Below are 25,502 nucleotides of genomic sequence, written 5' to 3'. Positions count from 1 at the left end.
TACAGTGCACATCAAAACAGCTAAAATAACCACTGAATGAAGCAACTGTAAAGCCAAAATGTTTTGTTATCATGCCCGTTTTTACATGCAGCTAATACAAATACTGATTACGTATTCTTGACGGAGTTACATTCACGTCCAGAATCACAACAGAGATCTATGGGTTTGTCTACTGGGAAAGCAGCAGCTTTTTCCTCCTTAAAATACTGCTGGAAGACCTCAGGTGCTTTCCCTACAATGTATGTGCTAGTACTTATCCTATGGATAACTGCTGTGCTTATTCCGTCTTTCAATTATCTCAAGGTTACAAACATATAAAATATTTCAGAAATTAAAGGAAAAACTCAAGCCTTTAAATTCAGGTTTCAAATTGGAACTGCAGATGATCTGCATCAAAATAATGCTAAAATTTACATCAAATGTATCAAGCATTTAAATTTTAATTTTGACCACTACAGAATGAGCGCTACAAATTAGAATTTTAGAGAGTGCTAAGTGTTTGGACACCCATTAGTTTTTAACCATAAAACAAATGATCAATAGCATGCATTAAAAAAGCATTTGTATTTACGTAAGTTGAACAGTTCTGCTTGATTTCAGCAACTGATCGGATTACCTTCACGTGGTAAGAGTTCAGTAAGTCTGCAATATTTTCTGTTGAAGGAGATTCCAGTGCTATCAGGTCCTTCTGTAAGGCAGGTAGCTATTACAAATAAGATTTAATTAAAAATAAGTAAAACAAAATGTACTTATTGGATTATTACTACTCTGGTAATAGTAATAGATAGTATATATGTATATAAACACCACCCCACAATTTTTGCACAGATCTTGAAGAGGTATTAAGTAAACAACACAAGGAGCCAGAGTTCACTTTCCAGTGTTGAACCATCTGGACTTAGTGATGTGTGCAGTGATGAGCAACAGACTGATAAAGAACATATTCATGGGGTGTTAACTATATTTAAAAAAAACCCTGTTCACAGTGCATGGCCAGTTTATTAATGTAATGTAATTGTGCCTCTGCATGCTGACAGAAGTATACTGGCATGCTACACAACTCAAACTTGTTGTTACAGCGCAGGCTGTGCCCTTGCTAGCCCTGGTTAGCACTTACCTTTTCAGAGTCTACAAAATGCGTGGCAATGCCAGCTTTTAGTACATCTCTTCCTTTCAGCCGAAAACCTGTTAGTGCCAGGAAATAGCCCATCTTTCCTGATAGCCTTGGCAAGAAATATCCTCCACCTACATCAGGAAAAAGGCCTGTAATAAACAAAACAAAACCGAAACATGAAGGGAGAAGAACTTGTCCTAATCACGGATGTAACTTAGCAGTTCTTTTTTCTTGTCTGGCCTGTATCTCCCTGATGTAGGTACGGCTCTCTTGCCCAAGGAGAGACTTGCTCCTTGACTTAGTTTGACATTTCTCTTTCATCAAAAGCCTTCCTAAAAGAAAACTCTGGAACACCTTCCAAACTGACTCCTTTCCACTGGCACATAATTTACAAATATCTGCCAGACAACAGTGTCCGTTCTATCTGCCAGCGACTTGAGACATTTTTAGAAGCCTGAAGAATCAAGTATGCTCTCAGAAAAAACAGAGGTGACATAAAGAACTGTGAAATAATCTGTGCCACCTCAAACTGGCTGCTCCTTTTTCCCTGAAATTTGTTATTACTATAAAAATATCAAACAATGATGAAGTGCCTCTTGCACATCGAAGTTTGAACAAATTTTAGGGCTGAGAAATTCTTAACAGATCAACAATATTGCCAGGGTCTTCCTCAAGGTGGAGGCACAACACGCTGACCTAATACTCAGCTCTTTGATGGGACTAGGTCTAACCTGCAATTTAAAAAAATTATATAACTTTCCCATTCAGTGACTGTCTTACATTTATATTTTTTTAGAATCTAGAGAGTAGGGTGATTTTTAAAAATTCAAAGCTGTGAATAAAATTTAAAAGACATTTAACAGTTGTAAATGCAAAATATACCTACTTTTATCAAACTTTAAATATTTAAAATAACTTTGTCAATATCTACATTATTCCGTTATATACACTAATCACGTACACAATAAATTCAAACACTTTTTGTAGCTTTTAACATACTTAAGAAAACTAAATCTAGCTTTATCAGGCTCAGAAATCTAAATGGAAAGCAGTATCCTGCTTCTACTTCGAAATAATCACCCATGGTGCATTCATGAAACGGAAAGTCTTTTGAAAAAATTAAAGGTGTGATATTTTTTTTCACTTTGAGAGAATAAATGAAACATTAAAATAAATGAAAAAGGATACAAATGAGCAATAAGAAACTCAGAAAATATTTCCAAAAGCAGAGATAGTAGCTGGAAAGATTAAGATGTACATAAGGAGTTTAAATGAGGTTCTGACAGAAGGTGATAATTTTTTCACTCACAAGTAGTTCCTTTCAGTCACAAAGGAGTATGTATTATATAAAGACTTTATTGCAAGTATTTTAAGATGTGGGAAATTAGTGGTGCCTGAACATCCCTCCCCCCTGGATAGAATCGAGGGGAGGTTTTTTCCAGACAGCTTCTCTTCAGTGTTTTTCTCGATAATCTTTAAATTTCAATGCTGCCTTAGGTTCTCACGCATCTCAGCTTCTCTTCTGGTTTCCTCTTGGTCCTGCCTTAGTTCTGCAGCCTCTAATACATCACAAAGTTGGGTTTAGAAGCCACTTCCTACCAGTTGTAGTGTTCTATTCCCATGCCCACTGATGTGCATGTTGCCATTAACCGATTTATTCCTGAGCCATACAGCTCTTCTCCCAGAACACTGAACGTCTCGTTAGCACCCTTTAAAAGCCCTGAGCTGTATTAACCTCAGTTCATCACTGATCTTTTTCATCTGTACTCACTTTCTGAATAGTCTACTCTGCAAACCTCAGTTTGAGCCAATCTCGTCGCTGCCAAGATCGTAATTTAGTTTTATGCTGCTATTCATCTGTTTCCCCTTGGATATCCCACTACTGCAAAAAAAATCCTTCACTTCAAAATGAAACTTCCTTACAAATGCCCTCCAAAGCAAAAAGGCAATTATGTTATTCTCCCCATCCCCCAGGACTGCAGCAGCCAACAACCTTTCTCTCTGCTGTAACTAAAATACCAACGCTGAACTACCATCCTCCCCATGCTCCACCTTCCCAGAGGAAAAGCCACTTGCCTGTTGGGTTCTACAGGGCCCTTCCATGCGGCCATACACAGGGAAATTAGTTCTAACTAAACTGGGAAGTTGATTAGCCTAAGTTGCTTTAGAGGTGAATAAAACGAAACTGAATTAAGGTTTAATTTATTAGGGAAATTATACACAGGATTACTGAAGGTGTAAGTAATCCACTTTAAACTCCCTTGGTTGCCTAAGTGCAGTCCACCATAGCTTCTACTGTAGCCTTTCCAAGGTCCCTGTTGTCTTTTCTTACAATTTTACTCCTCTTTTCCTTGTTCTACGTATTTCTCTTAATTCTCTCAATGATGCTTCCAATATGTTTCTGCTTGCTACTAGGTTTCTCTTACCATATTCCATAATACTTGTTTTTTGTGTTGCCTTTTTTTTCCTTTTGATAGTGTTTATCAGTTATTTCTCATATTCCTACGTAAATAAGAGGAGAACGGACTGTCTGCTGGGCTGAGCAGGCTAAAACCTGTGCCTGTAACGCTGCCTTGCAGCCTGCACTCTGAGACAGATGCAATGTGCTTCACTGTAATAACTATAGTGAAACTCCCCGCAGTTTCCAAACATAAGGTAAAGGTGCTGCTTCTACAGTCCTACCTTAACTTGCAGAGGTGGTTAGAGATTTATTAGTAAATGACTTACAGAAAGCTAAAAACTTGGAGGGATATACAAGAAAGTGTCCACTGTTTTTAGAACATCACCTTAGAGCCCACTTCTTACAACGTACTTTCACCTTTTGTTCCACCTAAACTACTTTCCAGTGCTTTATCTTATCTTTGTCGAGTTCAAACTCCTACAATCTGGAACTTTTATTTCTATTTGCAAAGTGGTGTATCTATCTCTATCCTTTTATTTGTGGTGGTGTATGAATGCAGAATTGTGTGAAAATGTAGCAGCTGAATGAATGCTTTGTTTTCATTTCACAGGAAAGGTGTAATGCCTACTGAAATAACTGAACATATGAAAAAATCAATTAATAAACATCTAGACAGCTAGACATTTTAAACATACACCACAGATCGAAACAGCTAAGCCCCTAAATCCAAACAGATTTCGGTGGGTTTACATCTAATTGATCCTAAAAAGGTTTCAATTACTTTATTTACTAAGCAGCTTTTAAGCTTTTCCTTTCCATGTCTTCACAGTCTATTTTTTTTAAGTCAGTCCTTGTCAACACAAGAAATTATGTAAAGTATATAATTATTAATCTAAAACTACCTTTGAAGAAGCAAGTAAGGAAGATAACGTTAGTGTTAGAGTAATTTCATATGCTAAAGAACCTCGCTGTTAAAAAAAGTTTCCTTCAAATGGTTTTCTTGTACAACAACTGATTATGAACTTCACACATTTAGCAAATTCATGTTGTGTTAGTGCTTAAGCTATTTAATTTACCATTTTCCTTCAGCAGGAAAAAAGCATTTGGAGAGCCACAATAGTTTTTGTTTTTCTAATCCCAAACTTATTTGTTGGGATTTTTTTACCTTATTTCTTTCTTTTAATATTGTGTAATTGTTCAGAAATTCTTTTAAGAAAATAATGGTCACTAGTCCTTACAACTAATTATTCGAAGTGAAACTAAAATTGAACCTAATGGCTCCATGTCTGGTGCCATTTAAACTATTCAACCACCAGATAAGATTCTCATTTCTGAATAAATGCATTCAACGGGGCCACATATTACAGACTGGCCTCATTCTCCTGCATGAGGACATAAAGATCAGAACAATTGCAATCACCCTTGCCCTGGAAGGATGTAGAAACTAGAAATTTTGCAGGAGACAAATGCACAATAGGCTATAGGTTTTAAGCGCTCTTCATAAACATTGTTGATAAGCAGGGAGAAGAGACTGGAATGCTGATGAAAGCATTAATGGAGTATATATGCCAGACCATAACAGGCTCAATGGAGATACCCGGTTGGTGCCAGGATTGGCTTGAAGGGAAACACAAAGGATTTCACAGGAGAGTTCACTTTAATCTGACTGACTCCTCTTGAGCTATACCACCATCTTCACAGAGCTCTGAGACACAATATTTTATTTTGTACATCTTAGAGCTGACAAAGAAGCTGGAGGATCAAACATTAAGAAACACCAGATACATGTTGCTGTTTAAAAAAAAAAGTGACAACACTGTGATCTCACCCGCACCCAATCTGTATGCAATTGTAATGGGTCTGCGTTAATAATCTACAAGAAAAGCTGGAATTTCAACATCTGTCTCATTAACATTGCAGATCAGCTTGTGGTATGGCTAGTTTGACTTATACTGTCCTCCAAATGTAAAGCTGGGTGACATCCTTGCACTAGGATCTTCACACTTTACCTGCCTACATCTGTAGCAAAGACCTAGTTCCTCAGATCCACTTCTGTTTTGAAAGAATTGTATCCTGCTGGTATTTGTGTCAGTCTAGACAGTAAACCCAGGTTAAGAACCTCAGTGTTCAACCTCCCAGAATACAGAGAAGTTTCTATTAATTTAATAGAAAATATGGTCATCTCTGATTCCTTTTTTAAAATTCTTTAATTACTGCTTTCAGTCAAAGACATTTTATCCCAATTACACAAACATTGAAACTATAGACACGTTAACGTGTGATAATCTGTTTTAAATACTTACCTATTGCTGTTTCTGGCATTGCGAAAACTGTTTTTTCTGTAGCAACTCGGAAACGCCCATGGACTGAAACACCAACTCCCTGTGCATGGAGCACAAACAAAAGACACGGTTATAAAATTACCAGTAAAAATAATCATAACCATAATCCTATGTAATCACCTCTTGCTTTGCTTTACAATGAAATAATATTAGATTTACCATGCACATCTCAACAAAATATTAAAAGGCCTTTTACGGTTCAAACACTAATAAAGCATTGTATTACCTTTATGATTTGGCTGAAATAACATTATTTGCTTTGAAAGATTGATGAGTCATGCAGAGATAGACTTCAAACACCCACGAGAGACAGCAACAATATAAACGAGTGATCCCATTTTCTCCATTAGACTATTGCGGGAATTGTCATACTTTTGCTAATGTTACCCCCTCTATAATTTTTGCACTTACTCCAAACCACCACAAAAAAAAAAGCCCACCAATACTTTTGGAATATACACGGATTGCACAAAGTTGTAATTCTAATACATAAAAAACGAACCGTTCTTATAATATTATATTTACCTACTATATCAATAGAGAAGTATTTTAAGCAGGAAAAGCTTTCAGTTCAGCGTTATCAATTAAAATTCAAAGTATGTGGTCAGAAACTCACTTATTTAACCTGAGGACTTTCGTTCTCCAAGTCAGAACTAGAATTCACATTTCTAAGTATCCGGTATTCTCTAGCACTCCCTCCTGATTTGACACTTCCCTTCAGGAGCAGAAGAACTCCTGGTATTGGCCATCACATCTTTTCAGATTTAGGCAGTAAGCAGCAGCAAGGCCAAATGAAAAATACAATTTCAGTTCACACAAAATAATTTCATTTAGATACAGTTCAAGAGGCAAACTGACAAATTTCAAGAAAAATCTTTATCCAACAAAGTTACTGTTATTTAGTAATAATATTCAAAATAATCCAAGAATATTTGGATTAGTGGATACAACCACAACATACACGTGAAGAAGTCTCACTTCTCAAAACTTATCTACATGATACATGTCAATAAGAATGTGTGTTAGATCTTACTTGAGACAAAACCCTCTACGAAGAATTATTTTTCATACAGATATTTTCTCTCTTTTCCTTTCCACTGTTTCAGATTACTTCCTTTCCTTGTTGTTAAATTTCCCTTTGCTTAGTTCTTCTATCCATCCAATTTTTATACTAACCTAAGGTCTCTTAAATAACATTGGCCAAAAGAAGTCAGTGTCTAATGACAATATAATAAGATTTTTTAAGTAACATTTCTAATTGTTTAGATACTAGAAAAGTGGCACTTTATCTGGCTACTGGTGTTCACAAAAGTGTTCACAGTAATTCATACTTTACATCAAGAACAGTGGGATTAATTGGGTGATACGGGCTCACACTTGCGCTACAGATCTGATAAGATTTTAAGGAGGGAGTAGAACATAGTAGAGCTTCTTGTCATTTTGCTTATCTACGGACATCTTTGGGTGGGGTTTACATTAAAATTTTAAAAAGTTATTTCAATTTAATACAAGTTACATCCATTTCCTCACACCATTCTCATGCATTTTTCCCTGGCCTCTCCTCAAATTCTGCCCAGCAAGAAATTAATTGTCACTGCTTATTCCATTAGGATGACACTTGACTAAACTGGAAAATGTCTTCAAGTTTTTTTTCTGTAAAATAAATATCTGCCAGTCTCAGGTTTTAATAGAGATGTATTATGTCTTTAAGATTCCAGACTAATTTCCTGAGAAATGGACACTTAAGGTAATTGGTATGATTTTATATCCAGAGACTAAGCCAAAACCAGCTCTAGAAGTCTTCAATGAAATGTAAATGTGACGTTATCACTTCTAACTTGTTAAAAAACATCATAACAGCACATTTTCACTGTATCTGGTAAAGCCTGGTGTTGTTTTTATGCATGTTCAGCGATAATGACAACCTTTCTATGAAGATAATGAAACTTAAAAATCATGCCCATTTTGCTCTTTCTAATGCTGAAATTACTTTTTTCCTAATCCCACATCTAATGTAAATAGTATCTATCATAAAGCTTTTTTTCCGGCTTATTTTCGAGACAATTGGAAGTTTATATAAGGACTCAAGTTTTCAGCTTGAGTACTAAGTAACAAAGACTAGAGTGTGAAATCCATGAAGAGAGCTGCTCTTCCAGGCTTGTTCTTTTTTACAGTGATAAAAATAACTGTAGAGTTTTAAAAATAAAGAGTTGAAAGAGGAAATTTTCTCTTGAAAGAAGTAATTAAATCAGATTTCACTTTTTCAGGCACTAAAGCCATAATTGGATTTGTTTTTTAGATAGCCTTCAAGCTTTATATTATAGATAAGAGCTTAATTTTAGATGTATATTTAAAAGACTAAAACTATATTTTCTTTTAATTCATTATAAAGAAAATAATGCAAATATGTCCTTATTTCTTTGAAGATCATTTCTAAATAATCCAACATAAAGATAAAATAAGGAGAGAAAAATGAGTTAGTGCTTTGAGGGTACAAACCGCAGTAATTTATTAAACTAGTGATCATGTGCTTTCTAATGTTTATTTGCAACTTCCCAAATAGTTATTTTAACACACTCACTGTATGTGTTTAACCTTCTCCATCTAATACAGAGGACAGATGCTTCTTAGTTTAATATAATAATATCCCAAGTAAAGGAAGTCTAAATGCATTCCTCCTTCATTTCTGGCTTTTTAAAAATCAAATTTAACTGAAATCTTACACAACTAGAGTTAAAATATATACTAAAGCTAATATCTTCCTTCAGACTTTTCCAAGATAATAGATTCCTATGGTGAATCAAGCTTGTTTTTTAATGCAGATAGTTTATCTTAATTAATGGCATTGAACTTTTTTTCCCCGTTGACAGCTGAATGTTTGAATTTCATAAAGGATACTTAAAGAATAAGACTAAAAGTTAAGAAATTACCAAGCAATTAATTTAAACAATCTTCTTGTAGGGTTTACATATGAATTAACCAAAAACATAGATAAGAGCAGAAATGGTGGTCTGACAATGTGTTACTGGAAATCAATTAGCTATGCAGGTCTTTGGTTACACATTACATTTATTACTGCATGGATATTAAGATATTAATCCTAAAACCAGTGCATTACAGCTCAACTATTAGGCTCAGTTCGCCTCAATAAGGCACATGATATTATAGGCAGTTCTGTCTGAATTCCTCAACAAGCTTCTGAAACAGCCAGTAGAGTATCTGAATTTTACTTCGGATACACGATTTCCTACTCAATGCCATATTTCAAAAGTCATTATGTGATTGTGTATAGAAAATTTATCATTGATTTCCATTTTTTTATCATGATGAATACAGAACCTTATTAGAAGTATTTCTCAAATGAAAACCAAGGTGCAAATTACTGATAGATGGAGAAACAGAATACAGAAAATTAAACTGTAGCTGGAAGGCTGTTTTATAGTATCTTAAATTGAGAATGACCCATATTAGTAAATCGGAGAACTTATCGCATCTAGGGAACTTATTAAGAAATTGAGGGACACCACAACATGCAGCACAAAATAAATATGCCCTTCCTGAATGACGTGTATAAACATCTGTTCATGTACATAAAAACAGACCTGTGTCACAGCAAAACCATAAATTATATTTAGTCTATTTACTAAATAACCTAACTCAGACTGTAATCACTGCCTAGGAAAGCATAAACAACAGAAAAAAAGAAATACAAACAGAAAAAGCTTTCAGGATTGTTCCTTTTATCATCTTCACTAAGCTGATAAAGAATTCTTAGCTGTTCAAGCAAACAATTTTGTGATAACACCAATATTAATACTGTCTGCAGTGAAAGTCCTGTTGCACCAGTTAACATGCCATGATCACACTCATTTTTAATTGCATAAGAATACAGTTGTTGGTAGGGCTAGAACCACAAAAGAATCGTCACAATCAACAAACAAACTGAGTGTAACACAACAAAGGGCAAATATACCTGACTACAGATTTACAAAAATTGCCAAGGTGCAGCAAAAACATTTTGAAAAGCATCAGTTAGCAAAGTAAGTGAGTGGAATTGATTCAGGAAGCAGCAGGAGCTTATAGTGATGTTAGATCCAAAATCACTGACGTAAGAGCATTATCCCCTGCAGCCAGACATAGAAAATCTTAAACTGAATCAAAATTAATCTTTGTTCATCGCTAATGTTATGGATCACTCCAGAGACTATAATCTGTTTTTATCTGTAGATACTAACAGACAAGATGACTTAGTGAACCAGAGCAATGCAGTATAACAGATCAATCTGGACTAAGAATATCACTTTATTTGGTTGATGAAAGATAAATCAACTCTTATTAAAGTATTTTAAAAATATCATTTAAAACAGTGGAGTTTTTTTAACATTTCAATCATCTCGTGTGGTATTTTAAAACAAATATTAATGTAATAGGATTTAAATGTAAAATATTAATTTCCACATACTGATTATGCATCAGAGATTCTCACAGAAGCACAACTAGCTCACTGGAGACAGATTCTCTGTAATAATATCTGATGTTTCAGTCCTGTTCTTCTGACCCCTAATTATGTAAACAAATTTGATCCAACCATATTAATAGTAATCACTTAGGTTCTTCTTACAGTGAAACTTGTAAAAAAAAAAAACCACCAAACATCAGCCATTCCATGCACCAATGCTGCTAACAATGAGTGACCCTTATCAACAGAATTTAGTTTGAATTTTTAAAAGCTCTTTCATGTCAGAGTCTATAGCAAAAGTAATTAATTACTAACAAGTGACACTTTTTCTAGTGTTAAATTTGAAAGCATTCTTTATTGCCCAATGTTGTTCCCTAGTGTCCCCCTATACATAACTGGCTGTGTATGTTCAGAAAACAATAGTAAGCACTTTTTAAATTGTTTCTAAAATTCTGGAAGACAAGTTCTGTCCCTTTGTCCCTCTATATCACCTAATAATTCAGCTACTGCAAGAAATCTGTATGTCCAACTCACCACATCTTAATGTCTGCAGGGAGAACAGGAGTGAACTCATTTCATCAACGTGTACCAATGTGTAACTAAGTTTTGGGTTTACCTTAAAATTGAGGAAACACTTCTTATTGTTTAAGATAGGCACATGCAACAGAACTTTATTTAAACAGGGGCACAGTTATTTGGGATGACAGGAGTAATTGAGGGCATTTTGTAATGATGTGCTATTTCTCGAGAAAAAGTGCTTAGAAGGTATAAGATTAAAACTAAATCCAGGAGAAAATGAGTATTTGAATTCTTCTGGAAAGGAGAAAAATTAGCAGAAATATGAAAGGATGGAGAAGCAGGCAAAGATAATTCTCTTCAGAACCTATTTCCCTTGATCTGTAATAAAGGGAAGGAGAGGGAAATAATTAGAGAACTCTCAATATGAGACTAGGCATCTACATGAATGCCTAGAATTAGAGAAAAGTAGTGCAGCTTTTAGCAAGAAGGAGTCTGGTATTAAATGATCACTGCAATGACAGTCAGCAATGTAGGGCTAAGAAAGTCCTTTCCATGAAGCCACAAATAAAACCTCCTTTAAACATACACAGGTGTCAGAAAAAAATAATACCCTAGAAAGTGCAGCTTAAAACTTCAACTTCAGTCTCGGAGTAGACAAATGATTTTTTGCTCTGTGATCTGTATGTTATTACATTGCACAGGAATGCAAATGCAAACACTTATTCTGTAATTCTAAAATATTAAGTGCAGTACAATTGCATAATACCAACACCTGTACCGTGTACATTCATGAAGCTTGCTTTTCCCTTTGGGTGTAAAATAGTGGAATTAATTCCTTTTCATAACGTATGCTGAATAATGCAGTCATTGTAGAGCTGGGACAGGAGTTTTACTTACTGCACCAGTACTGACCCATCATTTAAAGTACTTGTTTTCAAGGCAGTGCTTTATGACAAGCTCTTTGGGGAACAACATCACATGCAAATTATTACACATTCAGTGGTTATTTTTTGGTGATGTCAAGAGCTGCTGATATTACAGTTCAATTAGCTACAAAGTGAAGTGCAACATTTATCCCTTGGATCACAGGCAGGAGCTTAGCAGGCAGACCAGATGGTAAGTATACTGTAATATCAAGCAAAGAGCGCATCCTTTCTTCATATTGCCTCAGCATTGTTTTCAACATCCTATATTACAAAAGCTAAGTGGTACACCAAGTCAATCTCACAAAGATTTGTATGACAAATGACTAACTGCAAAATCTGTGTTCTGTATTACAGTAAAAGCTGCCTTCAGCTTTGAAACACTGGCAACAAAAAACGCCACAAGCTCTTCTGTGGTGCACATGCATGAGTTTCCAGAGAGAGGGAGAGAATCAGAAAGCAGCTTTTCCAGGTTTAATATGACCATTTAACTTCAGAGCAGATTTTAGAGCATACATTAACACAAAACCAAAGATGGATGCACATTCCTCTAATTAAAAATTGTATCACAAGTGGGCAAAAAATGTGAGATTTTACACATACAATTAATTCTAATGTCTCCTAGCTTTTCAATGCTAGTCTCAAATGCTGCTATTTACACCTCTGTGTAAGAGCTATATATGCACACAACTTCTAAGAATACGTCCTAAGAGCAAATAAATTAAAAAAAAAAAACAGATGGAAAAACATATTACAATGTGGAGGAAAATGGGGAGCTTCCCCTGCACCCCATTGTGGTTTTATTTGCCTCAGGAATATCAGAAGACACCTAACTTAAATGTTTACATAGCATCTGCAGCTATTGCGGCCTATCGTATTTGTCTGGATGCTTTTCTGGCAGATTCTCTATTAACAGCTCACAGTTCAAGTGAGGTCATGATGCAGTAAAGCAGTCGGTTGTCTTTACACTTCCCACCTTCCTCTTTCAGTCTTCTGTCACTTCAGCTAAACATATGGAAATGTCAGTATTCAGTGGTTTACGAGATCTTAACTTTGGTTTTAGATAGAGGCTCACAACTTCTATTTAAATACTTTTTATGGAAAAGAACAGGCAAACGTCACGTATTATGTTCACAATGATTCTGTTTCACTAGTGTGCAAGAAAAGACAGACAGCAATGCCAGGTAACTTGCTCAGAAGGACAGACTCTGTAGAGATGTCTGTACCTACAAATGGCACAGAGATCCAGGGCAGACCCTTCTCTCCTACTTTTACATCACTAGGAACTGGGTTTGGTACTGGGCTGTGGACTGTGGAATCTTTGAGACATTCCTTCCCTTCCCTCCTCCCACCTACCGCAGCAGTGCACCCAGTTGTAATGCAGAGGGTAACTCGTGAAGCCTGGGAATAAAGAATTTTATTTATGCTTTTTATCTGCAGTAGTAAGAAAGGTGTGCTTTATCTTACACTGCAATAAAAAAAGAAAAACAACAAATAATTCCAATTTACAAATATGTAATTTAAATTCAACATTGATGTTGACTTTTTTAAACATGTTTTGGAAGAAACAAGGGAAAAAGTGTTACTTGCAGATGTATGCCAGAAATTTTACATATATGTTGGCAGGGAATGGAACATTCCTGAAGAGTTATAGCCACACAATCTGGATAAAAATGGAACAGGATAAGAACAGCTATTGCTCAACTCCAGTTCCTGTGTGTGCTGGAATTCTATTGACTAAAACATATAACATACAAGCTGCTTATGACATCACTACCAATTTACTTGATAAGAAATCATAATGTAATAAGAACTGCTGACCAAGAACTGCTAAAGTATAAGTTTAGACATCTGTAACTATATTGGTAGAATCCCCATGGAACCTGTAGCAAACTCTAGCAATATTGTTCAAGAGAACATCATATTAATTTAGCTGTTGGAAAGTATTCACTAGAAATTTAATTTCTAGTCTCAGTAAACTCTCTTAAAATCTAGAAGTGATGGTCTCCTAGCACCTGATGCTTTGAGAAGCTGACATTTAAATGGGCTATTTGTGACAGATTATCTCTCTGATATATGGAGGATAATTATTCTGTTCTACTTGGTACTGACGATTTCTCCAGCTGAAATACTGTCTGGTCTCTAGTAATGAACTGTAAAGCACACAAATTGGAGAGATTCCAGAGGACTGCAGAAAGACCAAGAGACTTAATCTATAGTTAAGGCTGAATAACTATCCTTATCCCTATTAAAGAGAGATGACTAGGAGCAAGGAATGCAACTATCTCAAAATGTTCTTAGAGAGCTGTGACTAAGACAAGAATATATTGATTACACATACTAGAGACTTAAATTAGACACTGGGGAATCATAACCTGAAAGAATAACTAATTCCTGCTGTTGTAGAGTTCTGAAAAACTGCTAAGCAATTACCTTGCTATATTTAACCCTTCTTCAAGTGCAAATGAATAATCCTGAGGCTTCTCTCAACTCTATACTTCCATATAATCTAAAACTTAACATATTTGACACTACCTGAGTGACTAACACAAACTCAAACAGTTCTTTAAAAAAAGAACTCACAAAGTGGGCCCTAGAATCTAAGAGAGTTGTGGTAAGGAAATAACGTTGGGTGACCTTTCTCTCCTTTAATTGCAAGATACAATAAACTTTCAACTTCCTCTTACTCTCCCTAAACATGATTAGAAAATAAGATTCTCAAAGGGCTTTGCAAACTATTTAAGAGAGCTGTCAACTCTATCAAACTCTATTTCTGTACTGAAAACGTTGCATGTTATCACATAATTAAAATCTACTTGCCCCACAGGAAGGTGTTATCCTAAAACTCAAACTATTAATTGTTAAAGCAAGAAGTATAACTTGTCAAAAAATACCAGATGAATGGAGAGGTCAGCAGGATTACTGATGGTTATTAACACCATGGTTCTGAAATAAATCCTAACTCAGGAAGTTTCTAAATCATGCATGCTCTAGGATATGGTACTAAGGAGGTGGGTAGTTTGTATACACTGTCATAGATTCCTCCCTACACTAAAAGCAATGGCCTTTGCTCCTAAAAATGATGTACTTGTTATTTGGCAATATGTCACTAAAGTTTTAAATTTGCTTTATCTATTTTTATTTAACTTTGCTTAAGTAAAGTTAGTCCAGTGACCTGAACCCCATTCATTAACTTCCAAAGTCTATGCCCAGCATTTCTTTTTCTGTCAAATATTCACCTTGAATTCTCAGCCAAATCAACTGAAAGCCACTACTCAAATCTTTCTAGTGTACTTTATTTGACTGTGAAACAGTTTTAAAATACATTTTTATTAATCCTTTTAGTATGTTAGAGAAAGTATCTGACGCAGTAGTGTATTCTGTGCAAAGCCCTATTTATCACCATAGATTTAGACTGCAATTATAAAGCACGCTTCTATTCAACTCCAAAGAACTCAGGAATGATTTGGGCTTTTCTAAAACCAAGAAGCCCAAAGTTAGGATGTCATTTACAGACAATAATATTAAACCAAACAAAAATGTTTTAAATACTGCATTTCTTGTCCACTGTTTAGGTATTTCATTTCAAATAAATAAAAATCTCTGGATAGAACTCAACTGAAATAATCTGAATAGTAGTTTTTAGCAGCATGAGTCCGAGCTGTGTTCCCTTCAATGGTATACACCCTTTAGCAGTAAATGTGGTATTTATAACTTGTTTCACGATTTTTTAGTAAAATGCAGTCATCTTTGCTTCATCGAACATACTTGTCATTTGCACTTACTGCTCTGAGTAAGTACAAGAGATACATTTACCTTGAATATCAATTTTTGATGAACATACATGAGCATATAGGCAAGGAAGTGCAGAAACAAGCTCCACGGCCCCATCTGTTGGCTAACTAAACTCTAAAGAAAGCCATCCACCAGCCTCCAGCTAACAATGCTGAAGTGGGACCAGTTCATTTTTTTTTATACAATTCCAAATTTAACCATCACAGATCTATGATATCAATGCATCAGTAGTAACTTTTACTATCTAAGCACATAATTAGTGAGTTTCTAATTCGCTTGTCTGATTTTTAGTTTATTCTAAATTAGAACAACAGAGCACTTGATGTGCACAGTGCTGCTTTTTTTTCAGCAAGTTTGAGATTGACTTGGTTGCATTTTCATTCATAGATAAATGGTCTGTAGTGAAATTGCAGTATTTAAGAGGTGTCCCTTGATTTTTAAGCCTAAGCTAAAACCACTTGCTTTTAAACCCAAGGGCTTGAACGGAAATTTTTTTAAAGGCATTTACTGTAGCTTGTAAGTGGCAAATGTTTCTAGCTCCCACACTGCCTTGTAGGGACTAAGAACTTGACCATATGAAACAGAATAAATATGACCTGATTGTGTTAAAAACATATATGCTAGCATCTGAGTGATTTAAAACAAAGCATCTAATTATTCCTTGAATAGAGTAACTCCTTCAAATGTATGGAGTTCTAGTGAATAATTACAGTAGCACCGAGTACTTCCATACAGCAAGCAAAACAAGATAATAGTATCACCATGACAAGTTCAAGGGCTTTTTTTAGAGGTTTTAATCTATAAAATCCCACTGCAGCGAACCATAATAGAAAACAGCTGATGCAAGCCTGAAGTTTGGTTAAGGTCAGTTCTGACGGAGCTCCCAGCACTGAACATGGTGAGAGAAGAGGGTGGGGGAAACATGGGAGCTAATGCACTTTTCCTATGTAAGCACTAGTCCATTTAGAGGGATCAAACCAAATCCTATAGTCAGGGAAGGTGGTAAAAAGGGAAAAGCATAGAACACCACTCAAAACTAACACAAAACTCCATAAAATATCTCTTATCCACAAATCTTCAGGTCTCCTGTGTTCAAAACAAACCTTCTTCCACAGGAAGAGCTACAAGACTAGTCCTCTTTATTCTGGAAACAATTTCTGCATACCAGACTGGGAGGAAAAAATGGCTATCTAGTGGAGATCTTTGGGGCTTGGTAGCAGAGGAGCAAAGGGGAAGAAAGCTCTTGCATGTCTAGATCACAAGCTGAAAAGACCACAACCAAAGCAGACAAAATGTATAAGGAAAGATAGAAAGGGAAGAGTCATGAGAGGTGATAGATGATGTGGTGTTCCACTTTCTGCATGCTGTCTTTAACAAACTTCATTTAAACAGACTGTACACCCATATACTGATGTGCAAGAAAACAATCTAAGTGACAGTGTGACAGACAGACTTCAGCATTGTTCAAAATAACTTAAGATTATTGTATTCTACTCCCTGCTATGGTGCAAATATATCCAATAGATGTCAAACTGAACTGCATTTTAGCATGTAGAAAAGCATGGTATTGCCCTTTTAACTACCAACTCACAGTGTTTAGAGCCAACAATTGCAATTATTAGCACTGAGGGTAACTAGCAATAGGATCGACTCTTCTCTAGGTTGCTACAGTAATAAGGTGCAGCCTTGGTGGGGACATGGGGGAAGTAATATTTTAGGAGTACTGTAGACATGAGAAAATAGATGCATTTCCAGATTATTTCTTGGAAAAATAGAGAACTCATTAATGTCTCTTAGAGTATAGCTTAGAATGATATTTTTCCGATTTCTACTTTAATTGTATTTGAATATAGTTATATTTTTTAATACACTTTGAGCAGAAAATTGTCAGCTCTTGTATGATCTACAAACTCGGATCTGAGTACTCTGAAAATCTTTGTGAAGGGTGTCTCCTAGAGTGACAGAATCCTGCTCCTTGCCTCAGTCACCAGATCCTCAGAGAAAGCAGTTGCATTAGCTGTCAAAGGACAGCAGAAGCACTGGAAGAGCAGCCATCTATCCTGACAAGCAAGAGACAAAGGCTCGCATTACGATGCTTGTTCTTGAATTGAAATGTTTGAAATGACACATGTGAGCTTCATTCAACTCAAGTACAGAATATTAGATTACTTTAAAGCAAAATATATCAGATATCACACCAAGGCATGTAACTTACCCCTCCCATTGTAATGCCATCGATAAGTGCCACGTACGGCTTCTTGCAAGTGGCTGTAAGAAATGTAAAAAAGATCGTACATTTTCTTCAAAAGAGTGGACCTGTGACTAGCTGTATACATGACACATTTCCCCATGTCTTACTTCAGGAAGAGCAATAGAAAATATATGGTAAATTAAACAGTAAAATAGCAACTTATAATGAAGGTATTTAATGTAATTCTTAAGCAATGAAAACAAACACCATTTAGTGACTTGCTGGATTCTGAGTGTTGTAAGAGAACATTATACAACCATCAAATGTCAGATTGGTTGTTATGTGAGTACCTGACAATTTAGCCACATTTGGCTATTACAAATAGCTCTGTAGGACACTGGGACACAACAATTTCCCTTTCACCCCATCTCACAGCCTGGATTAACAGCGCAGAGTGTGTCCCCGCGCTCCAGTACTTTACCACAAACCTGGATGCACTGGGAGGCTTCAGACAAAATGTGACTATGAACAACTGCTATGCAAACATGTTCTGTCTTGCCAGCTCTGTTGCATGTTGCAACCCTGAATGTGGCACACGCAGGTTGAGATGATAATGCCCTGAAGTACCAACACCAGTTTTATCTATCAACTTTATCTGTTGGGGCCTTTAGGAAGCATAAAACTAGAGACCTGATGCTTTCAATTACCATTCATAGAAAGACTCAAAAGTTCACTGTGAATGAAATTGCTGCCTCATAGTCAGTGTTTTCAGGTCAGATTCAAAGTTCAGTCAGATTGTTGATACAGATATCTGCTGCAGCCATGTTGCTAGCTTTTCTGCAGCAACTATCGAACCTTGTTTAAAAAAAGAACTATTTCTAAAGGCTGCTCAGTTCTTCAAATTAGTAGTTAGAAAATAGAACGTGTAAGCTAATGGACGGGCTCTAGATGTTAGTCTTTGAGCTAAATTTCTATAGAAGCATGCTTTTCCAATAGAAAATGCTGTATATTTTAAGTTGTAAAATGTAAGATATAAATAAATATTTTTGGAAGAAATTTCAGTCTTGAAGGACTACAATCATATCAAAGTTATTAAAAATCTAGGTTTTCTAATTACATGTGTTATAGACATAGAACACCCATACCATTTAAAAACACCCTAATCATTAAAAAGCCCACAACTTTTCAAGTATGTACACTTTTAATATTTGAATAGACTAGAATAGTTAGTTGGAAGGGACCTACAACCATCATCTAGTCTAACTGCCATGGTAATACTAGTTTTTCCCAGGTATGTGAAACCTTAAACTTTTTTTTCAGGAAGGCAAGAAAGGTACACGACAAACATGCTATAACTGGAATATCTGTCAAACAAAGTAAAAATAACTTCTCAGAAATTACTCTAACTCTATGCTCTTCTGTCAACATAAATTGATAGGCAACTTGTTCACCTCTCCTCCTGTGCTGACTAACACTAGCTACAGTGTTTAAAAACTAAAACTGTATTCAATTAAAGTACATTTGGAGCAGTTTCTTCTCACTGAAACATTCAACTTGTACTCTAAAGAATTAATATCCTTTCTTAAAATCCTTTAAGACAGTAAACTTTACCCAGTGTCTTTGCTGTTAGTTATTTTAAGACCATGTACTCCTAGGTTCTTAGCAATAAAATAAGGCAGTTATCTCCTGGCCTGGGTACTCATTTATGCAGTTTATTTAAATTGAAAGCTTTAACATAATTTGATCTTCTGCTTTCTGACTGAATATTAATGATTTTCTGTGCATCTATTTTCATCTCAGGTCTTCTTTGAAGCAGACTAATGATACTTAGTGCAGAAGTGCACTGTCTGCACCTAAGACTTAATTCATCCATAGTAGAAATATAACTACCCAGAAAAATGGAATGGGATGAGGTAGCTGTCAAAATATCTTAGCAAAAGAAATAAACCCTGCATGCAAAGTATAAAAATGAGACATGTTACACTACTGGTACTGAAGTTGGTTAAAAAAAAATTACTACTTCTGTTATGTTATCATAGTCTTTTTTAGATTAGCAAAGAGAGCAAGTGAATTTAGATTTAAAGCCATTATTATGAAAACTGTGCTGCTTCAAAATTTGATATTAAACATACCAATGGCATTGTTCAGGCTGTATTCTACTCTGAAGAAATCCTGTATCAGTCTACTTCCAGCTTTTCCTGCATCTGCGATGGCTTAAGAGAAATAAATTTTTTTAAAATAAGTTTAATAGAAAATACAAGTAAAAAATCACAAGTAATACAAGCAAAAAGTATCACATGATAACAGTTTTTTCCCTACAGCAATCAAATAGCAACTTAATACTGCTTTTTTTTTATTTGAGAGAATTTGCTCAAACGTAAATATGAATGCCAAGTTTCAAATTTGAGTCAATTCTATTGTGCTGGAGACTTTGTCACATACTCGTGAAAGTGCAGTCTACTTCCTATGGTATGGAACTGCTTCTAATGTCTGGTAGTCTTGTTTGTGATACTTCAAATGAATATATAGAACAGTCACTTAAAACTGATTATACTTAAGACTGAATACTAAAAATGAGAAGTTAATTAGAGCAGCACATAATTTAACAATAACCTGTGCTACTTGTTTACCTAAAATTTGAAACAATTGCTAATTTTCAGAGTTTGGAGATTTCCTACAATTCATAATAACAAAATAATCACAGATGCATTGACTACCAGTGTCAGCTCTGTATCTAGCCATCTCAAACATCAGACACAAATTGTCCAATAGCACCAGAGCTACCTATTAGGACTCTTGAAATTTCTTGTAAAGAAGCTGTTAGTAATGAAAATCTGGGAAGAAAACAATACAGACAAGAACACTTTATTCCTAGGAATGACTGGCTGATATCACCAGTTATTAATAAAAGCCCAATTTCTACTCTTTAATACAATGTTCTGACAGCTGTCTCCTGACAAATAACATCTGCACATCCAGGTGTCATAAGTAGTCAACACAACTAATCTCTCTTCCTGTGGTGTAGCAAGCCTCTGTTTACCTGAGTCACAGTAAATAAAGGAAATTAATGAAAGTAGTAACTGGCAAAGATATGTCAAATGTTTAAGTGACTGTAGTCCTTACCTCTGATGTCACCGCCAGCACAAAAAGCTTTTCCTTCAGGTCCCTTTATTATTATTAGAAAAGTCTCAGGATCTTTCTCCCAAGTCTAAAAAGAAGTAAATGTTTCCACATAAGATGAAAAGCTTTGCAAAAAATGCTTTCTCTTTATACAGTCTAGAATCCTTTTTTTTACTTTTTGAAAAAGCAAATCAAACCATATTTAAAATAGTTTGTCTTAAACTGAAGTTTGAGAGCTCAACGTCTTTCTGCCACTCCTGGGTCCTATTCAGCCTCTACACAGCAGACCAGCAGAGCTGTGTTTCGTATTTCAGAAAAATGCCTGTGCAGAGCTCCCAAACTCTGAAGGCAGCACTCCCTAAAAGAGGGCCTGACGTAAATCTCAATGGGAACACAATCCTGGGGCAGAAAGCTGGGAATATAGAAAATATAATAACAATGTTTCAGGCCAAATCATGGAAGCTGTGTAAATCTAAGATGCATGGCAAGGAAAACACCATGAAACTGTTGACAGATTTTGTCAAAATGACTGCAGTCAATGCTAATCAAGGACTGGATCAAATCAATTTGTGTGCAGATGTTTTGCTAAGTAAAAAGACTATGTTTTGGGTTTGTTTTGTTTTGTTGTGGTTTTTTTTCTGAATTAAATACACTGGTACAAGACTCCAGCAGTGGTGCAACTGTGTTGAGAAAAAGATGTCTTTTACAGGCTTTTCCCCCCACCTAAACTATGCTCATATATCCCTTATTCAAGTGTACCCGAATAAAAGAGAGATAAGACATTTCTCTCTACCAGCTACTGTATTTAAAATTATGTGACCTTCTAAGGTTGTGCTTCAAATAAAGCCCAGTATTCAGCACTACAGATTAAGTATTTATTTCTTTAAATGTTCTTCGAAGAATGCATAAATTTGCAACATAATAGATCATATAATTAAATTTAAACGCACTAATTACATGCTTAAAATGTCACATTAATTCACTAGCTTGTAGAAAAAGTGTCTCTAAATCCAAAAAGTTCTCCTTTAAGAATGACACTGACAGCATTTTGCTTCCTAATGGCTTGTGTCTTTTATTTCAGCCACGCAGCCTTCCCACAGAACGTGGACCAAATCTAGAGGTGACAACACTGTATAGCTTGGAATGTGTGCATGACAGACCAGCTGGGTGTTGCCAAAAGGAACATATAAATGCTGAGCGCTGCTTGCTTTTAATTCAGTTCTGGTTTTAATATAGGTGCCTCTTTAACTATCTAGATGCTGAATTTAATTTTGTCTGACAGCTGCTTTCTTTGACATGTTTTATCCTCTTTCTAACTTGCTGGAAACTGTCTATTCTTTCACACCCTATAAATCTGAGTTCATTGGACAATGTACTCACACAGACTTTCATTCTTTAAATCCACACACTGAGTTCAGACTGAATTTCAAATTTGGTTTCAGATAATACATGTATAGTGGATGGGCAGAAGTGGAGCTACTAACCTTTATTTGTGAATGCATTTGTTGGATCATGGAAAAATTTAGTGCATTGAGAATCTTGGGTCTATTCAAAGTTATTATTCCTGCACCTCCTCTCTTTTCCAACAACAGTTCAGCTGTTGAATCTGTTTGCTTAGACATTTTCTGTACGTGCAAAAAAAAACATAAAGCAAATGTGATCAGTTGCATACCTTGAGTAACATACAAAAGTGTTTATGGGCATACATTCTCAAAGTGCACTATTTAAGATCATAAAACGTGTTTTGGAATTGTATGCTAAGGCTTTCAGGCTGTACTTCAAGTTTTAGTTGCATTTCCTAAACAGTTTTTTTGAAATCACTTTATGTTTGAGCGCCTCAGTGTAATAAACCTCAGACAAGTTTTTGAGCCGCACACTCTTTGACAATGACATTGGAGTTCATTAAAAACAAACAAACAAACAAAACCATGGTTCTTTAAGACTCACATTCAGAAAATACCTGCAACAATTATAACAATGACAGTTCCATGGTTTTCTATTGGTGGTTTGATATTGCAAACCCAAATGTACTCATTGCTTTGTAAGTAACTTTTTTTAACAGGAGAGAACAAATCACTAAAGTATTTTCACAACTGGTTTCAAACTCACTGTTTAATTATATTTAAGGAATACAGAAACTAACATAGACCCTAACTACAAAAGTAGGCAAGGTGAAAATAATTAAGCTTTAATTTGCAGTGTACTATGAACTTGTAAGAAAGTGCTCAGACACATGGGCAACGTTATGCCTGAGCAATAAATGATGGCATTCAGAACCACTGTGAGCATATGAACAAGTCACATGTGCTGTCTGTCCCAGGAGAGTTAGAGAGTCCTAAAAGCTTCCAATTCAGTCAAACAAGATGCTCTTCTTACCAAATGTTGTAATATTACTTGCAGCCTGTTGAACGGCTTCACCCTGAAAAAAAAAATAAAATAAGATAGCTAAAAACATAAATCAGCTACAAAATGCCCACATACATGACAGCTAAGTTAAGCAAAGCTTTGTCAGAAAAATTTCTGAACACAATTGTCTTATATTCTCCTTTTTAAAATCAAGTAAATTAGAGTACAATTCTGAGACCCTAACAGTTGGCAACTTATTTGCTTACTAGTAAATAGATGGCAGATATCAGTGCCACCTACTAATGTTTTCAATGTGTTCATGTTAGAAGCTGGAAGTAACAAGACAAAGAGCTTGGGGTATATGCTTGATTCTTAGCAGTGCATATCTTAAATATTTACAGCCTTTTTCTGGATGTTTAAATACCAGCGTTTTTTAAATGGTCTTGTCAAAAATTTGTACCATTTCCAAAGCTTCCAGAACACCAACCTGCCCTTACATCCTTGTGTATGTACATTTATTAAGGGCCTGAACAAGGCTCAAAGGAGATACTTGTGCTTGGATGTTTTGTGAACAACGTTACTTAAATAATAAGATTATTGTCACTGTATTATATTGAGGAAGACAGTTATCAATGGTGCTTGCTGGACTTCAGCCACCTGGCGTTTGTCAACATTAACAAGTAACTTTTATATTTCAGCTACTTCAGAGCACTAAACACAGCTAATTACCATGCTACATCGCAACCGCCCGGCATCCAAAACTATATGCTCATTTTAGAACGGAAAAGTTAACCTCGGCCTGACTGACTGAGGCCTAAATTGTATTTTACACCAGTTCAGGGGGCTACAGTGCCGGGCACCAGAGGCCTCCCCAGAGGAGCGCTCCCGCCGCAGGCCCCGCCGAGCCGCCCCGCCGCCATTTAAAGCCCCTCGGCGATGTGGGGTGGTGTGAGAAAGGCTTGGCCGTGCCTCAGGGCAGCCACCGCCGCTTCCCCATTACCTGGGCAGCCTCCCCAGCACACGGGCGGCCATGGCGGCAGCCGGCGCGATCGATCGCCGTCACGGGGTGAGCGGTTCGCCGGGGAACGGGGGCAGGGCGCATGCGCGCGGGGGGCAGGGCGCATGCGCGGGGGGGGCAGGCGGCGGGCCGGGCTCCGCTCCCCTCAAGCCGCCCCATCACCCTGCCGCGAGGAACCGGCGGGTCTGAGGGGGTGTCGCCTCCTCGGGGCTCCTTGCCCGCTCTGAGGGGCAGTCCCCGCTCCACGGGCCGCCTCTCGCTCGCTCTGCAGCGCTCACGTACGTGAGGCGACCCGCGGGCGGCCGCCGGTTCCCGCCTCAAGAGCCCGTTCGGCCAGCGCGGCGGCTGACGAGGGCGTGTAAGCGGGGCTGCGGGCCCCTTGGCCCCGCTGTCTGAAGGGTTCCTACCTTGACAAGATCCAGACCGAAGGGGGGCTGCTCCCCACCTTGGATCAGGGCAGGGAGATGAGAACATGAGGTGAGGCTGAAGCAAATAACGCAGTATGTGGCAATAACATAAACCACCGTGATTGATGCCCAGGGTGGAGAAAGCCAGGGTGGAGAAATTACCTTCAGAGCTGAACTTCATGGACTGAAACTGCGTTTCGATGATTCCTTGTTTTCAGCCGGTTTTTAAAAATTTCTGAATTCTTTGTTTCTCCTCATCCTTCACACCTCTGGCCACATCTGTGCTGCCCTCTGAGCTGCCGACACACAGATCAGTGAGCAGGAGCTGCTCTGAGGTAACGTCCCGCCAAGTCTGGTTATCCTGGAAGGTAGATACAGGGGTTAAGCAGCCATTTACCTACAGACACAAGTGTGAGCTCCAACACAGCGCGTGTTCAGCATAAAGAGACTCAGAAACTGCAACTGGGAAATTCTCTATTAAAAAAAAAAGTACGGCCATCACACTAAGAGTCTACAGAACTAAACTTCCGTTTATTTCAGTAACTGGGACCATTAAATTAATTTTTTAGGCCGACACATACCAGCATGCCATTGATACTGAGAAGTGTGATGAACCATGGAGTAAATGACAATACAGTGCATTAAGTAGAAATGTAGCTTCATCATCTCTCTATGTAGCAAGTTCTTAGCACTGGCTGTCTTGATTCATATTCATATTTTTTAAAAAAAATAAAAACTTGTAGCAAAATTATTTTGCTGGAATTAAAAAAATCCCAGCTCTTGGAAACACTTTCAGAGAAGTCCCCAGAGGGCAACCTTGCTCTTCATTCCAAGAAATTATTCTGCCCAGGCTCATAGCAGCATCAT

General features: G+C 36.7%; 1 protein-coding gene across 2 annotated transcripts in view; it reads right to left on the bottom strand.

Moving 5' to 3' along the window:
* HIBCH (3-hydroxyisobutyryl-CoA hydrolase) overlaps positions 1 to 24,276 on the bottom strand; it is a 37,688-nt gene extending 13,412 nt beyond the window's left edge. The window contains exons 1-9 of one of the 2 annotated variants that reach the window (XM_080346639.1): positions 24,211 to 24,276; positions 23,241 to 23,283; positions 22,349 to 22,489; positions 20,868 to 20,952; positions 19,877 to 19,957; positions 17,769 to 17,821; positions 5,819 to 5,897; positions 1,118 to 1,263; positions 617 to 703 (exon numbers count right to left, since the gene is read on the bottom strand). In XM_080346639.1, the coding sequence (XP_080202765.1) occupies positions 617 to 703; positions 1,118 to 1,263; positions 5,819 to 5,897; positions 17,769 to 17,821; positions 19,877 to 19,957; positions 20,868 to 20,952; positions 22,349 to 22,489; positions 23,241 to 23,283; positions 24,211 to 24,242 (747 nt within the window). In that variant the 5' untranslated portion in view covers positions 24,243 to 24,276. The remainder of the gene's footprint in view (positions 1 to 616; positions 704 to 1,117; positions 1,264 to 5,818; positions 5,898 to 17,768; positions 17,822 to 19,876; positions 19,958 to 20,867; positions 20,953 to 22,348; positions 22,490 to 23,240; positions 23,284 to 24,210) is intronic. The other variant, XM_080346640.1, reaches the window with a different exon arrangement.
* Between the last annotated feature and the right edge of the window lie 1,226 nt (positions 24,277 to 25,502).

Source organism: Nesoenas mayeri (assembly GCF_963082525.1).
Source record: "Nesoenas mayeri genome assembly, chromosome: 6".
Classification (NCBI taxonomy): Eukaryota; Metazoa; Chordata; class Aves; order Columbiformes; family Columbidae; genus Nesoenas; species Nesoenas mayeri.
The sequence above is the reverse complement of the archived record's forward strand: the minus strand, read 5'-3'. Positions and strand labels throughout refer to the sequence as shown.